Source organism: Pocillopora verrucosa, chromosome 13 (genome assembly GCF_036669915.1).
Source record: "Pocillopora verrucosa isolate sample1 chromosome 13, ASM3666991v2, whole genome shotgun sequence".
Taxonomy (NCBI): domain Eukaryota; kingdom Metazoa; phylum Cnidaria; class Anthozoa; order Scleractinia; family Pocilloporidae; genus Pocillopora; species Pocillopora verrucosa.
This window is the reverse complement of record NC_089324.1, coordinates 10,554,233-10,572,477: the sequence shown is the minus strand read 5'-3', so window position 1 is coordinate 10,572,477 and position 18,245 is coordinate 10,554,233. Positions and strand designations below refer to the sequence as shown.

General features: G+C 38.6%; 1 protein-coding gene and 1 pseudogene across 1 annotated transcript; both read left to right on the top strand.

Moving 5' to 3' along the window:
- Positions 1-5,468: 5,468 nt before the first annotated feature.
- Positions 5,469-7,244, top strand: LOC131784183 (methyltransferase-like protein 27; annotated as a pseudogene).
- Positions 7,245-13,971: 6,727 nt separating this feature from the next.
- LOC131784208 (uncharacterized) lies at positions 13,972-17,702 on the top strand. The gene is made up of 4 exons (XM_059101007.2): positions 13,972-14,016; positions 14,977-15,331; positions 16,124-16,261; positions 16,845-17,702. Exons 2-4 carry the CDS (start codon positions 15,019-15,021, stop codon positions 17,180-17,182), a joined length of 789 nt encoding a protein of 262 aa, XP_058956990.2. The 5' UTR covers positions 13,972-14,016; positions 14,977-15,018; the 3' UTR covers positions 17,183-17,702.
- The last annotated feature ends 543 nt before the right edge of the window (positions 17,703-18,245 follow it).

Here is an 18,245-nt window from a genome sequence, read left to right as displayed (position 1 = left end):
TGCGCCCATGTATTATTCTGTATACGTTACCCAATACATGCTTTCTGCTAGATTTCAAAACCAAATTTTCCTAAACAAAAGTTCGGAAGACATGGACATGTTGATGTTAGCATAAACTAAATATCTTAGCAAGTAACGATAGGGACACGTAAAATTTCTAGACTTATAAATAAATACAAATTGACCTCCTCTGTATATTAGAGAGTCAAGCTGACTCTAATCTAACATCACCATATAGCGTAACTATTCCATTGGCTAAAAACAAGTGACTGAATCCTTACCTCTGCCATGGCAATAGGTGTCATCACCCCTAAAATAGAAGTATTCCCTAATCATCGTAGAATAAAATACCCGAAAATACTTCGTTGCCTTTAATAAGCACTCCACAAGCGTAACTACCAGCATCGGAGTAAATAATTTTGCTATGAGAAAAATTGGTTCGAAAATTTCTTTAATGTCGAGAGTAGTGATATTTTCCCACCAAAATTTGACCTCTGCAAGGCAAGAAATGGCCCATTTCAAATTTCGTATCCCAATTGGGAGAAGCGGCCATGGATGTCAGACAGCGTCTAATTATGATAGGGGCCAGTCTGCCCACAATAGGACTCATAGTCATAACTGATCATGAACCGAGGACGGAAGATAAAAAATTAAACGTGCAGAAACGAAAAGTTTGGATTCGATATAGTCTATAATTGAACATGCCATGCAACTCTGCTTTGTTTAAGTAACACCAGGCTAGTCAAGTTTTTGAACAGGGTTCGAATACTCTTTGATTCATTAATGACAGAACCAGAAGGGCATAAATCACCTTTCATAAGATTAGAAGCGGGATCTAAATATACTTCACAATGAAAACATCAGGACCCCCAATACTTGACCAGCGGCCTTAAAATTTTGGTAAAATATACTGAACAGTAGATAATCCAAACAGAAGAACATTAAACATGACGAAACGTTCTCTACCATCAGGGAACATCCACGATAAACTTGTCTATGATGAGGACAAATGTCTAAATGATGATAACGACTTTTAAAATCGAAGTTAAAAGCAAAAGGTCCCATAGAAAAATACTCCAATGCTCTCTTATGAGCCGCGTATTTGAAATTAAATTTGTAGAGATCTTGATTGATCGCCTAAGGATGAGCCTTTTTTCCTTGCCGCAAGGTTGAATACATACCGACAAAGGATTAATATTGTGTAATTGTTAGGAATTGACTTCTAAAAATTTTATCATCTTCAGGATGAGTTCAATGATAGCTTCTGTAACAAAATCACAGTTATCTAAACAAGAACGATTGTTCTTGCTCCAATATCTAGGTGGCGTAGTCAACAAGGGGATCCCACAACCATCGCAAATGTCAGACAGAATAAATTCAGAGGCTCCCAAGAGCTCCCATAGAGAATTATGGGATTTGAGGCGACCATGAACGGAATGAGAGTCAGAGGTTGAACAGGCTGCTTCCCCCTTACTGAAATAGTAACATTGTAGCTCGGTTAATTGATTTTCATCAGAAGACTCGTCTTCGTCGCCATCATTTCCCATTAATTTCAGCTGTGCTGGATTTTACAGACTGGCTATCGATAAAAGCTTCTCAGGAGAAAGCTGAACTGGGCTGTTTGAAGGTGCTCGTACATTGTGAGCTCCAGAGTCCCCCATGGGCACAGGTGAACTACGAGTCGGACGGATGAGGTGTTCGATAGCCTTGTGCAAACAGATACCGAACAAAATTTGCGTTCAGCAATTTAGCAAAAACAATAAAATTTATTCTAACCGTAGGTGCTATCTTAAACCTGAAACCTAGGGTGAACAGTCTTTGTATACGACCTCCTTAAATACTCGGTCAGATAACGAACAATATCCCATAATTAAAAGATGTAAGAAATTCCTGTCAAGATATGCGAAGCGGAAAAATGCACATGCAAAACTGTGCCCTCTTAAAGAAAGGAAATTTGTTTTCATCCTCCCTCACACACTCGTCCGAATGAAAAATATTTTCCTCCTAATTCGTAAAGAATACAAGATAACACAGAGAAAATAAAAGAAGTACAGTAAATAAAATTTGGTTAGCTTGTTTCAAGTTGAACAAGCTCTGGAAATAACAAAGAAAGGGCTAACAATCGCATTACCTCGAAAAAGCTGCCGGTCATCACTGCTAGCATTAGTAGAAGCAGAAGTAGAAGTAGCATCAAACCAGGCGGCTTTGGCTTTCTGCAGGCTTTATCCTGCGCTTTCTTGATTCTTTTTTCATCTTCCGAGTTGTCGGCGAGATTATCTTGCTCAACAAGTCATCCAGCATCACTTTTGTCGGCTAATTTGATCAATTTATGTCGTTTGCAAACGGATCAAACTCAAAGAAGTTTCAGAAGATTTTTGAGCCAGAGCATGCTCTCCTCTTTTCGAAAAATCGAGCGCGAAGGAATTATGATCTTCCATCTCCGCATTAAAGAGAAATTGCTTTTCGTTTCCTTCGAATTTTAGCTTTTTCGCTTCTACTTCCCGCCTAAGCCTCTTGGCTTCACGGTGTCGGGACTGTTTTCTTGGGAAGGGATACTGCTCTTAAAAGCACCAAGTTTGGTATCAATATAGCTTTTGAACCTGTCAAAAATTCGATCTACAGACCCGGTGATAGGTTATGAAAGAGTACGAGCTTCTTCGCCGGGTTGTTCAGATATGTGCTCGCCTTCAGATGTATCACCAGTAGCTGAGTTCATATTATAAGGGTACAATTTATCGAAACCGTCGGCGCTATCTTAAACCTGGAGCCTGGAATGAACAGTCTTTGCATATGACCTCCTCATATACTCGGTCAAATAACGAACAATAGTTCGTAATTAGAAGGTATAAGAATTCCATTTTAAGATATGCAAAGAAAAATGCTCACGCATAACTGTACCCTCCAAAGAAAGGAAATTTATGTGCAAGGATTGCAACAAACGCTTTACCCTAGCAGAAAACTTCGAAAACATACAGGAGAAAAGCCTCTTAAGTGCAAGGTTTGCGGCAAGTGTTTTAGTCGAGCGGATTGGCCTTCATAGCAGAGTTCCTACCTAAAAGAAGCCTTTCAATTGCAAGTTTTGCGACACGTGCTTTAGCCAAGAAGAAAACCGTGAAAAGTATCCAGAGAGAATCAAATTGTGAGAGTCGAAGAAATTAACCAGAGTTCCACAGAGTGGGATAAAATTGGATGTAAGTAGAATTGATTGTGTATTAAATTATATAATAAGTATAGTACGATATAGGAGAGTAAAATTCAAAGAAAGTTAAACAGATGTTGCTTGATTTGAAAAAAGCTTGAAAGGTTAGTGACTATACCCACAAAATGTTATGCAGTAGTGATAGCTCAATTTCACGTTTTTACGGCTTACCTAAAATTCATAAATCGGGAATTCCATTGAGACCTATCGTCTCTTTTGTTGATTCTCGGACTTATGCAATTTCTAGTTATCTTGCGAGAATTTTGTCGCCTGCTGTCGGGAATACTGATTTTATTGTAAAAAGTTCTTACGAATATGCGGATTTCATAAGAGATAAAACTCCTAACGCTGGTGAAGAATTGGTATCTTTTCAAAATCTCAGTTGATCTTGCCGTTAAGTTACGTAGGAGAGACTCAGAGGAGACGCCCTCCTGGAACAAAGAACTTCTTTGCCTGTGGAGGATAAAATTCATCTGCTGCCATTTTGCCTTAAACCACACAATTTTTGCATACAACAACACCTACTATCGACAGGTTCTTGGTAAAGCGGTCTTCATTTGCAAAAAAGGAAATTCAGCATTGACGGAACACACATGCCTCACTAACCATACAATCGGGTGGGATAAGTCTAAAATAATCACCACTCATCGACGTTACCACCAGCACCTTTGTTTGGAAGCCTAGCATATCAACTCCGCCCCCGCTCCTTTAAATCGTGGTGATGACGGCTTATTACCTGACGCCTATTTACACCTCGTCAGAAAAAAGGGCAGCTAATTAGTAGGCTTGGAAAAGGACCTCTTATTGCAGCCATAAGATCACCCCTGATGAAGGCACTAGACACGAGTGTCAAAACGTTGGGTCTACGAATTGCAACTTCTCGGTTGCATTCATTAAATCTTTAAACCAGAGTAACATCAAACCATGTCCAAGAATAAATTGGTTGAATGAAAAGCGCCCGTTGATACTGTGGGAATTAAGAGTGCTGATTTGAGAGATAAATTTTTTGTTCTGCAGTTTTGCGGGTTTCCAAACTGCCTAGATGTAGGGAAAGCTGCTTGGAATGATTAGGGAGATTAAAGTGTCAGACGACTGGTTTGGATGCTCTTGACATTTCTTTTTAGGTCGCGAAGGTATTCTCGGAAACGGTCACCTAGTCGTCTTCCTGTTTCCCCAATGTGTAACTTTGGTAATAAGTGCAAGTTATGCAGTAAATGATATTGGCGAAGGTACAAGAAAAGTGATCAGTGATCTTAATTGATCTCTTGGGTCCCGATATTTTCTCTACGTTACGAATGAAAGGACAAGTTTTGCATCGTGAGCGAGCGCATTTGAAAGTTCCAGTTTGGTCATTGGTTTGAAATGAACTTCTAACCAAAAAGTTGCCTGTTTTTGTCGCGTTTGAATGAAATTAGGGAAGGTTGCAAAAAGATAGTACCAGTCTCTGCATCGTTTTGAAGCAATTGAAAATTTTCAAGAATAATAGATTTAACTGCGTGGTTGTGAGAGAAACAGGATAGTCATGTTTATCGAAAAAATAGCACATTGCCCCTGATTTTTCGGAAAAGTCAGAGTCGTCACTACATAAACGACGAAGGCTGAGAAACTGTGAAAAAGGTATGGATGCGAGGATGGATGCGAAGATGAATAAAACAAGTAATTGTTTGAGTTTGTAGGTTTGCACTAAAACACTAGTGTATGGACCGTTGCCTTCAAATGCCGGAAATTTCCCAGGTATATTGCAGAGCAGTGTGAAAGGAATCGACGGCGGTTATAAATTGAGTGAGCTCCTCTCTGGTAGAGGAGGAAGCGCCGATGCAGTCGTCAATGTAGCGACAATGGAGTTCAGATTTGGGGCCGTGGTATTAACTAAAAAACCTATGAAGAATTGTCTTCGGCTGATAACCTGTACCTCGACCTTGAATATTCTGAATACCACAAAAGTAATTGCTTATCAAGCTAATGATTGGACAAAAGTCTATTTCTTTTTTTATTTAGATAATTATTTTACGCTCAAACCAATACTTTGCTCCATAGGCCTTTACGGACATGAAAATTCAGTAAACGACCTTGCACTGAGAACGGTAAATGCCTTGCCAATCAATCATCGACCTTACAAAATAGTGATGCCAAAGGAGAGTGACTTGTCAGCAGCTAATTGGAGATAACAAGCACATGTAAAAAAAATACCGTAATTTTACACGTTTGCTGTTAAGGCTTTTCTCAAGGCAAGTGTTATGACATTTTACATTTTGTTCCTCTATATAGAATGGATGAGAAGCAGTTGAAAGCAAGTTTAATGAAGTATTTTGGAGAAATAACAGCAAAAGTAACCAAAGAAAACAACCGAAGATGAAATCAAACGTATCTATGCTGCACGGTCAGCAACATATAACGAGGTACTCTAAAATAGTAAAGCAATAAAAATACGGGTCTGAGGGACGATGCGGCACATTGCCGTTTGACCCACCGGACACCTGATCCATTATTCACGGTTGCGTTTCGTGAATGTTCCGGTACTACCGGAGGGAATGATTGTGCAGTCTTAGTTCAAAACTAATTTAGTTTACTTTGTTCCCCAATATTTTCATTGTTTAAGTTCAAACTTTTTAAAGCAAAATCTCGATTTTGATTGAAAACAGATTAGCTTTTGGGGTCCGTAAAGTTACAGGAGCTCTCGAGGAAAAGGGGCTCAAGGCGACACCAGACTTGTGTCGTATTTATCGGACATCTATCTTAATAACTGGCTTGGATTTTCTCATCATATAGGAACATTCAGCGGCGCGCACTTCATATTTCAAGCCACTGGCCGAATCTTTGCATAATGCCCTTAAAGAAGTTTACCAGGACAAACCAATGGATCAGATCAAAATCATTGACGCTGGAGCTGGAACAGGTCTGATTGGAGTTGAGCTCAAGAAACTCGGATACACCAATCTATGTGCTCTGGACATCTCAGCTGAGATGTTAAGGGAAGCAAAGAAGAAAGAGGTCTATACTGAATTCATCTGCACGTCTTTGAACGGACAGTCAATACCTCAGATTAAATCAGGGCAATTTGATGCTTTGATTTGTGATGGGGCGCTCATTACAAGGCGTATCGGCTCATCTGCTTTCGTGGAGATGATAAGAATGGTTCAAACTGGTAGGTCTGTCTGAGGAGTTTACCGAGGCACAGATGTATTTGACCTTTCATGTCCGCGGGGAGTCTGTTCTGTGACTAATTGTTGGACTTAACACTAAAGAATCATTTGGTCGCGGTTCCAAATCATCTGGGGTTGAAGAAATTTGCTCACAATGTTTTGAATATTTTATGCGCCATATTAAAAAAAAACAACAACTACAACAAAAACGGACACTAGCCTTTAAACATCATACTTTGATAAAGCTTTAAGGAAATAATTTCTTTTTTAACAAAAATGGAAAATAGTATGATTTTAGACTAAGGACCTAACAGGATTGTAAAAATGGAAATACATGCACAATCTTCTCGCTAGTTTTTTGCTTGCTTGTTTTTGTTTTTTGAAAACTCGAACTGTGAGATAGATCAGGCGATGAAGTAACACCCTTCTTGATAAATTCCCTTAACATCTGGCATCTGACCCGTAAATCTTCTTCTAGGGTCAAATCTTCTCTCTGCAAATTCGCTTAAAGATTTTTTTTCACTGGTCTCTTTAACTTCTCTTTGGATGATGTTACAGGTTATAGGTTAACCAACTGTTTGAGTTAAATCTAATAAATACATGGACAAATAGGAAAAAAAATAATGGAAATTTCCTATGATAAAACCTTACAAGATGCGCACTAAATTCCGATGCGAACTTCTTTGCAGATGGGGTCCTCTGTTTCAACATTATGAAAAAAAAAATTAGAACACTATCAAGAAATGATGACAGAGCTGGAAAAAGCTGGGAAATGGATATGCATGTCCAAAGAGTCTTCACCTTTCTATGCAGCCGAGGACATGCCAAGTGAATGCTGGGGGTTCGTTTACAAAGTTTTGAAGAAGCAAGAAACACGTACCATGCCAGTTAAACTCATCTAAGCCATACTGGATAGCACTCTTCTGACTGACTTAAACATCAGTTATAATGCTGTTATGGAGTTTTAATGTTAAAAAAGCAAGCATATTAAATAAATCAAATTACTTTAACGACATTGTCCTGACGTTGTACTTAAGTTTTTGCACGTGCCGGTGGGCGGCCAGCCCGCGGCCATTTCAAATATTCTTTTAAGGTTTGCCTTTCGTTTCCTGATATGCTTAATTATATTTCAATACTCGTGCGTTTTTCGGCATCGAAGAGTTCTCTATTTTGAAAACAGAGCCATTTATAATTAAGCCATTTATAATTTCGGTTTTTCTTCACTCGACACCGGAAAGCTGTAAAATATGAGCTATCGCGTGAAATTTTATTCCCTGAGCATAAGAAAAAATGTGTTTAGATAAATGTTAGCGATTTAAAAATCCGTTACTAGTCACTTTAGAAACTAAACAAGACGGCAACTGTTTGCATTACTTTGCATGATAGCCGCCATGTTGTTGCCTCTTGCATGGACGTCAACTTGGCGCTCCCATGATGCTGAGCGCTATAAATTACGTCAGACATTTTGGCTAATAACTCATCAGCGGAAATCCGTACAGATGGGAAATATTCTATAAGAGCTCACTCTCTATAGCAATCGAATTATGAAGACAACGATGGAGAACATAATGACCAGCTCACAGTTGGCTTGTTAGCTCAGTTGGTATAGCAGGTTTTGTTTACTAAGGCTTATTATTTTTAGCAGGTACTAAATTTAGCTTTTCAAGGAGTATCAGCCAAAGACCCGATCTCCGTGACTTACATGTAAGAGATTTCGATCTTCACAACAGCAAAAAAGCTCAGCAGCAGAGTGACGTCTTTTTACTTTCCCCTTCCCCTACCCCCTAAAAAATAACTTTCCATTGTATGATTTGCATTGCGTGACGACTCTCCGTGTACAAAACTGCGTTGACTGCAACATATGTGTAGAGCCAATTTTAAAAGCATCGATCAGATCTACTGCACTACAAACCGAACAACACTCAGTCAACTGAACCGCTGGATAAGATGTCACAGTACAGAAAGATGTCAAACGTTTTACAACGAAGGTTGGTGACAGTTCGTAGATTGACAGGCAGTTTCATCAGACGTTCGAAATACGATGAGCGACGAGATAACCACAGTAAAATGGTCTTTAGATCTTTCTTCTACGGCAAATGAGGTTAGATCATTTGGAATTGTGTACCCATTGTGTTTACAAAAATCGTTTTGTGAGGTCTTATGAGGTTGAAAAAGAAGATTTAAGTGTTAAAAAGATGAGATTGTGATTCATTTTTGAATGCGAAACCCTCAAACTTGTGCAATAATTTGCAGCTAAAAATGACGATTTTAATGGAATTTTGTTATTTGTATTTTTCTCTGAAATAAAAAGATATTTTGGTTAGATATACAGTGATTTTGGTTGTAGTCTAGCCTATCTAATATTAAAATAAGAAGAAATCGAATTTTTCACCCTTGCCGCGAAATTTAGAATTTGTCTGATTTTTACAGACAAGTGCTCTTAAAAGCTTAAGCTCACTACCATAGTTTAAAATTGATGGAAGGTAAGAGAACAGTTGAGGGTATGGAATGCACCAATAACATTTGAGGAATATGTGATGGTTCCTACAACCTAAGATAAAGTAGTCCTGTTGGCTTGAAGGCTTATCAGGAGGTTAAATTCTTACCTGTCGCTGTAAAGTTAAATGGATATTCCATTCTGAAAGCAAAGAACAGAATGATGTATAAAATGGAATTTTGGAATGTAGAATAAAGTATAAATTGATTAGGTCGTCAATCAGTAATCAGTTGACAGAGACGAACACGATTTTCTGCAAAATTGACTGGAGAGCAAAGGATGATGGGAGGTGAAGCTTTACAGACCTAGTAACAGTATTTTTCCCTTGAAGCCTCTTTTAAAAGGGTCAATGAGTCTCTCCGAAAATTTTTTTCCACCTCGCCTTACATTGAATGGCATCCAGCATATTGCAATAGCTGACGCGACAGCAGAGTGGCTTAAGCGATTTTTTTTCTTTTTGGCGCGTTGTTCAATTCTTTTGTTGGCAGATGGCTCTCAAGGAATCTTGTGGGACAGACGAGCACGAAGTGGGAGTCTGGTTTGCTTATCACGAGTATGATTGCAGACAGAGTTGGACGATAAGAATTCCTCTTGCCAATTAATCAAGACAAAGATAAAATTTGAGAGAGAAACTAGACATCGGTTATACATCATCATGAAAAAAAAACCGTTAACTCGGCGAAATGTGAGACAACAGCGCGCACACATGACGCGTTCTTGCAGAACTATTAAAGAATAGAACTCATTGCCTAGCAATATTATAGACATAGTCAAAACTCCACCATTTAAACAAGCACTTACATGTGATCTAATTGATCTAATGATCTAATTTTAATTAGCATTTTAATAATCATTTAAATAATTAATTATGCATATTTTTATATTTGTTATATTTTTACTATTATTTATTTATCTCTCCCATCCCCCTTTTTATTTTTTGTTAAAGTCTTCCTGTGATGGGTATCCCCCTTTACAGGACTCCCCACTTGTAGATGTAGATGTAGATAACAACTCGATCACCTCGCGATTTTCCAGGACTGAACTTCAGGGTTCGAATAGTTCATCATCGCACGAGTCGATGGTGAGTAAACAGAAGTCAGTCTCAATTATTTAAGCTTGAGTAACTCTCGCGTAACTGATTTGAGTGTATAACTGTAACTTACCTCAGAGAGATGTAAAAATGCTAGGCCAGGCATCAGGGTGTTCTCTTCAATATTCTGGTTCAAGGCGGTTAGAATCCAGTTTCCTCACGGTTAGCTTCAGGAAAGATTTCACGTTTGACTGGGCTCGATAATTAGCGTAAACAAAACATAAAAGCACCAGTCACGTGTCTGTCAGGTAGGATGGCTGGTTCATTCCAAGCTCCGCTATTTCTCTTAATTTTGGCTCTTTACATTAACAGTGAATTGGTTTATTTAACTGGCACATTCATCTACGACGATGAACTCCTAGAAAAGTCAGCTCTTGGCTTTAGGGTTTAATAGAACATTTTGCAGGCCATCTTAAATTCTCCCAACTCAAAATATGGGTACCTATGTAGCCTTCTTTTTTACTTTGTGGCGACGTTAGCACTAACCCAGGACCCAATCGGAAATAACCATGTGGCTTGTGTTTTAAACCAATCAAATCTAATCAACGCGGAGTGCATTGTATTGTTGGAAACACCTATTTCTTCATTAGAGGCATCAAATTCCTTTGGAATGCTATCGAACCTGACTTCACCGATAAAGCAATATACGCCCATGAATAGGCTTGCAACCACTTCTCGTACTGTCAAGAGACCTCAACATCACCAGAATTTGCGTATTTATAACATCAATTTTCAGAGCATTAGGAACAAACACAGTAAACTTCAGGCTTTTTTGGAAAATGAAAACCCAGATGTTATTATGGGAACAGAGACCTGGCTTAATTCTCACATTCCAACAACTCCAAAAGGATAGACCAGATGGGTATGGAGGGGTGTTAGCTGCAGTCAAAGATCTGACATGTCAAGAACTTGGCGACCTTTCCTCTTATAGTGAGCTAATCTGGGCTAAGACATCACTCGCGAATAAGAAACATGTATACGTTGGTGCCTTTTGCAATCCTAATAGCTTACTTGAGGCATTTAATGGACTTGACTCCTCCTTCTCCAAATTACAGAAGAAGTCAGGGAACTCCTTAATGCTTCTTGGTGCTGATTCTAACCTTGGAGGAGACATGTGCTGGGGAAGCAATACTATTGCAATAGACAGTCAATACTCTACTGCCTGTGAGAAATTGAAAGCACCTGGAAGATCTTGATGTGCTTAGTAACTTTCAACATGGTTTCCACAAGCAAAGGATTTGTGAAACCCAACTTATAAAGGCAATACATGACCTAGTTAGCGCAAGGAACTCCAAGGAACAGGTTGATGCCTTTATATTTGATTTCTCTAAAGCTTTTGATGGAGTACCTCATCAGAGGCTGCTCTATAAGCTAAGTCATCATGAAATTCAGGACAGCTTATTGTCCTGGATCCAAATGTTTCTTAATAAGAGAACACAGAGGATAACCTTTGAGGGCGTTTTATCAAATCATTGTTTTGTGACATCAGGAGTCTCTCAAGGCACGGTTTAGGGCCATTACTGTTTCTGATTTACATCAATGACTTGCACTTACATATTTCATCAACAATGAGATTGTTTGCAGATGACTTTTCCCTATATCATAGTATAAATAGTCCAGTTGACTGCCAAAACAGACAGAAAGATTTAGATGCCTTAACTAAATGGGAAAAAGATTGGCAAATGTCATTCAATGTTGATAAATGCCATACCAACTGCTTCTCCTCTAACAAATCTAATTTAGGTACAGCACATGTTCTTGATAATCATGTTCTAACTAAAGTCCACCACCATTCCTACTTAAGTGTGATACTTTCTGAAGACCCTAAATGGTCAGAGCATATTGCACATATGACATCAAGTGCCAAACAAACTCTTGGTATCATTAGGAGGAACTTTAGAAATGTCTCTGTAGACTGCAAATCCAAGTTTTGTAATAGTTTAGTTAGGCCTAAGATTAAATATGCAAATTGTGCCTGGTATCCATATTCACAAGAAGACATACATCGTCTTGATATGATCCAACGTTCAGCTGCTAGGCTTTGGTTCAGTAATTATTCCTAGGAACCAGGAGTAGTAACAGATATGCTAAATAAATTGGAGTGACCATCTCTCGAAGGAAGACGAATTCTCTCTCGATTATTGATGTTTCATCGGATTTTTTATTGCACTGTTGATATCGAAAGAGATTCGTTTCTTACTCCTTTACCTCGCACTTTAAGAAGTGGTAACTCAAAAACCTTCATAAGATCACATTCAAATTGCAATCAATATGCATACAGCTTTTATCCGTAGTCAGTCAACCGATGGAAAAGACTTCCAGTCGACATTGTAAATATAGATGATAATTTAAAATTTAAGGCCGCACTGCGCGACCATCTTATCGAAACTGGGAAGTGGTTTTAAAAAATTTCTCTGATCACATATATATGTTTATTATTAGTGTTTATTTAGTATTTATTTATTATTTTGTTGTATTTGTATTGATGTGACTCGTTGATACGCTTTATCTATAATAATAAAGTAGAAGTAGAAGCACTTGGGAATGAAGCATGCATCGTTATCTAAAAAACTAATACCGTTGCTTGAAAGAGTTAGCCTCATTTTTTTACTAAACGAGTATCATTAAGTACTATTACTTTTCATTTGGAGCTCCAAAAGTTCCATCTCAATTGCGATGGAATGGGAAATATAAAAGCTTGACAGGTTTGAAACCTGGCGGCTAAAATCCACTAGAATTCGTGGATGAATTTAATATTATCAATTGAGTTGATAACATAAATTGGCCACCGTAAAGAGTTTAAAAGCTGACGTTTTGAGCGTTAGCCCTTTCGTCAGAGATTAGAGGAATTGTGGGTTGTGTGTTGGTTTATATGCAGAAAATGGAGCCATGCTATCGGTGGGAATATGGCGATGAGAAAACATGAAAAAATTAGTTGAGTGACAAGTGCTCGGTTGATACCATGCGGATTAAGAGTGCCGATATGAAAGATGAATTTTTGATCTAAAGTTTTGCGGCTTTCCGAAATGCCTAGATGTAAGGAAAGGTCGTAAAACTGCCATATGCTGCTTAGAATGATTAGGGAGATTAAAGTGTCTAGCAACCGGTTTGGGTGCGTCCTTGTCATTTCTTTCTACGTCGTGAAGGTGTTCTCGGAATCGGTCACCTAATCGTCTTCTTGTTCCGCCAATGTATAACGTTTTGCAATAAGTGCAACTTATGCAGTAGATGACATTGGCAAGGGTGCACGCGAATTGATCGGTGATCTTAATGGATCTTTAAGTTCCCTATATTTTCTGTACGTTATGAATGAAAGGACAAGCTTTGCATCGTGAGCGAGCGCATTTCAAAGTTCTGGGTTAGTCATTAGTTTGAAATGAATCTGTGACCAAAAAGTTGCCTATGTTTTTGTCACGTTTGAGTGAAATTAGAGGAGGTAGCGAAAAGATAGTACCAGTCTCAGAATCGTTTTGAAGTAATTTAAAGTTTTCAAGAACGATAGAGTTAACTGCGTGGTTGTGAGGGTAAAATATGTGAGTGTGTGAAATGCGATCAGTATTTTTCTTCTCAGCCGTTTGTATATTAACTCTCATATTCAAAATAAACATTGGACAGAAATTAAAAGATTGCCGCTAATTAAAATTTTCCCTGAGATTGGCCAATATGATAAGTGAGCAAAGCGAGTAAGTTTTTAAAGAAGCCGTGGTGCGGCTTCGGTGGGAGAGTTTAGCAGGGTAATTTAGTAGTATCAACTGAGTTGATAACGTAAATTGGCCACCGTAAAGAGTTCAAAGCTGACGTTTCGAGCGTTAACCCTTTGTCAGAGCGAATTCAGTTGATAATACTAAATCACTCTGTTAAGGAAACACCTGCTGCTCGTCAGAGACTGTTCCTTCCAGCGCCTCTTAAAAATAAATAAAATAAATCATTTATAAAAATGAAAATTTGTCAGTATTATGTTGCCTTGACAATCTATTTTTGTAAGATTTACACTGGTACGTGATATTCGTCAATTATGTATTGCGAAGTTGCAAAGGAAAGTAAAAACAGGACTGTATTGTTTCGCTTTCTGCTGTTAACAAGGACGGTAAGCATTTTTTATTTTTTTTTATTTTCCACTCTAGTAGCTGTCTGTCTTGCTCACAAGAAGCGTTCCATTATAAGACACCGCATGCTAAAGTAACTGACCTAACTATCCGTAACGTGATGGAAAAAATATGTCTTCAAAGAATTGTTCAAAATTCTCCTGATTAGATAAGTATCATCTAGAACTAAGAGAAATCTAGCTTTATCAAAGTTCGGCCGTAAGTTACGTACCGGAAACTGTTTTCGGAATTGAACAACTTTATTTATAACAGCAAAGATTTCGATGGGTTTATTTCAGTTGCAGCAAATGTAAGGTGAAACGAAAAAAAATTCAGGCTGCAGTCATGTTACCCCTTTTATCTGCGCCATTCTTCAGCATTGGATACCATCCACTCAGCTTTGTCTTGAAAAACAATTAACCTTGATTTAGCCATAACCGTGCAAACCACTTGCGTTGAAGGGTTTTTGGGATGAAGGTTAAATCTTAAGCTTTATTTTGGTGAACCAATAATCGTATCAAAATCAGTTTGGAAAGCTCCTCTTCACATCAACAAATTTTTTGAATCGCATCTGAGGTTTGATATTTGCCTTGCTTCTTCCATGAATCCATTTTAATTAAAATTTCGACACCTACTTTAATTTGATTTTGTCGCCCTAAAAATTACGCAGGCTTATAATAGTTAGAGGTCCGAGGTCCGTCAGGCGAGTCAAAATAATTCAGCGAAAAAAAAATTGATGTTAAATTCGACGTGGCTAAGCCTTAGGCTATTTTTGAGGAAAATTTCATCCCTGATACAGCGAATATGGAGGAGGTTTTTAATTTTCGTTGCGGTTACCGGGCTGTCGCGCTCGTGTGGAAATTTCCTCTTTAACACAATATCTCGGTAATTTGTGTGGTAATAAACGTGTGATAACAAATTTATATTGATAATACAATAATTTCCATTTTTTTACCGGGTAGTTCTTTCTTTTGACGGCATTAAAGATCCCCATACAGTCAAAAATGAATTCAAAGTTCTGGCTGACAGTTATGTTTCTCACATCCCGGATTGGTATACTTGACGCTATTGGCCAATGTCATTTGGCGGAATACTCCATTGGTGGAATGTTCCTGAGAGGTCACACGATTAAAACATATCGGGTAGGACTCCCTGAGGACTGCTACTTCAAGTGCTTAGAAGAACTCATTTGTCAAAGCTACAACTACGTCCGCGGCCAAAACCTTTGCGAATTGAACAAGCGCACCAAGGAAGCAAGACCTGAAGACTTTGTGCCAGACTGGAAGAGATTTTACGTAGGGCGCGTCACTCATAGAGGTACATTTTGAGATTAAACTTTTTAAATATTCTTTACGAGATCCTCCATTCTACAATGACTGATGCGATTTCATATGCGAGTCTCAGAACGGTGGGCTTTTTTAAATCTTTTTTATTAGTAATAATAATATACAGGGTGTAGCTGGGTGGGGTGTGGGGAGAGGAAGGGATCTTAAAGTGGGAGGGAAGAAGACTCCTAAAGTAAGTGGACGGAGGGAGGTCCTAAGGTGCCTGTGACTGACCTTTGTGGGATAGTTTGTTGTTTGTTTGCTTGTTTTGACGTTAATCGCAGGCAAATCTCATAATTTAGTTTGAGAAAACGCGCAAATCCCAAGAGTCTAGGTCCTAATGCTAGGTGCCCCATTTGTTGGTCCTTCTCACCTCATGACCACGAGTCAGTGGTATAAGCCACTTAGCATAAGTCATGTGGAAATTAGTAACTGTGTATCCTCCCCTTTAAAAAATCCCAGTGGCGCCCCAGTCATCGTTAGTGATAACGTCAAGGTATTTGTTACTCTCACCTTTGTCGTTATCGTTTCGTATCTTCAGTATTATTTCTGTTTCCCTTATCATTTCAGGCTTTATAAATAAGGAGAGGTTGTCCATTTAGCAAAGAAAATAGATTCAAATTTCAGCATTTCAGTAGCCTGGGTAGTAGGAAAAAGTCAAAGTGGATTTTTTTAACGCTGAATGTGAAATTGATACTCATAACCGTTCTCTTAATTCATAAGCGGCAACGTTCAGAATACGTGGTTATGATAGTAATCATATTTTGTCTTTTTCTTGACACAGTTCCTCTCGGAACCATTAGAGAGCTTCCAGCAGAATCGTGCTATGAGATCACAGCCAGCGAAGGAAATGAGGTGGTTAAGACGAAATACTGGATATACTCTGATGGGAATAGTGGGGTCATCGAGGCCCACTGTGAAGGTAAAATTAGTTTAATCCCACTGCCTTCTTGATCATGATTTTTAAATTCATGTAAAAATTTCCAGAAACGTCCTCTTCTACTCAATTGGTAGCAATAAGCTTCCTTTTCAAATTTAGTTATTGCAAGAAAGAATAAAACAAGAAGTTGAAGATCTGTCACGGGCGAGGGATAAAGAAAACGTTGAATCCCTCATGACATTAGAATCCGAAGTTCTTCCTCTTTTACTTTTGCTCTTTAGCAACTTCCTTGCGGAGGACTCATAGGAGGGCAGGTCATGGGACTGGGTAAGACCCTGGGCCATTCTTTGCGTTCCTATGTGACAAACGGCCCAGCATATTCCGAGGATATGCAATGTCAAAGTCTGAGTCCTCTGTGACGAGTCGAACTCTTGCAATTGTCAATTAGACACTGCAGTGTTCTCAAGAAAAAGGGTAATAATCAAAATACATTTGAAATCCAGTCATAAGAGAAGAGATCACCTGTTTGAGTTGAGGCTGCTTGTAATCGGATTGGTGAAATTGAACAATTATACAAAAATTGATAAAAGTAACAGAGCAGTTACTTCCATATATCCCATTTTAGATGGCTGGCAAAAAATTAATGGCGAAAAGCCTGTCTGCTTTGGAGCCAAAGATAACGACTATGGTGCCTTCAACATAACAAAGAGTGGACGAGTGAAGACAATGAAGCTTATTCACAAGTCAGGGTCGGTGCACTGCAATCCTTCAACTGGCGCATCTTATTGGGGCTGCACAAATTCGTTTCATTATAAAGATAAGTTAATGATAATCGTCACAGATGACAGCAATAACGCCATTCTGCCTCCCGTTGAGGACATCGAAAGATTAAAGCCCGGTAATTCTCACCCATGTGGTATCAAAGAACACTTTTACAGTCTTGATGGCGCCAGCCTTAATTGACCACAGCTCACTTTTCGCAACCTTTCAAATCCATTCTCTGTGTCACGCGGTCAAGAGATGCGGATATGGTATGGACAGGATTGGAAAGACTGCTCGGAAAATGACGGTAACAAGGGCAAAACCTGTGTTGATGTGTACGCATGGTATGTTTAAAAACCAAACTAGACGGTACTCTTGGCTTATCTGACATTCACAAGAATGACTGAGATCAAATCAAACGCTTCTCAAAGGACTTTGATGGCAAATAACAACCTCATCATATGTTCATATCATTCATATAGTAAAACCTCTGTTAAAATGTAAGGACGAATATGTCTGTAAAATTGGATGCCTGAGCCCTCTATTTATCTCTGGATTCGTGTTTAAACGATCACGATCCGCCAGAGATATGATTATCGATCATAGTAAGTCTTAAATAGTTAGAACATCGATCGATTGTTAAAGGACTTGCGTCAGTTTGGTGTAATAGGATTCTCAACAATTTGTAGTTCAATAGAGAGAGAAATGTTCATTTTAATAAACATACAACTAGTCAAACCAGATAGTTAACTATCAGGAAACTCAGTGTGAATTCTAACGTCTAACACTATCACAACCGTTGAGCGATGGTAACCTTAAAAAAAACCCTGAACCAGAATTAACCAACACACTTCAGAACACTTCATATAATTTTGAATCTTTGATCGGTCACGTGGGAAAATTATTTTGTGCGTATGACATGCGCGCATGATGTGCGAGTATCAGCATATGTTTACAATTATCACAGGATTAAACTTGAGATCAACGTTGCATGTGAAAGCATGAATATAATTATTGGCAGATTGTGAGTATCCTGTGACAAATCATCTGATCACATTACATTCTGTAATTCAGATCGAGAGAACTGGGGATGGTAAAGATATTCAACGACAGCCCAAGTAACTGTTCGTTATAGAAAGTACAACTCTGATCTAAGCTGACTTGTGTATTCCGAAGCAAGTAACATCTTGTTCCAAGGGGCGCCATAGTTAATATCTCTCGAGTTGATATAGTCTTATCTTCTGCAGAGCTCTTCCTTACTATA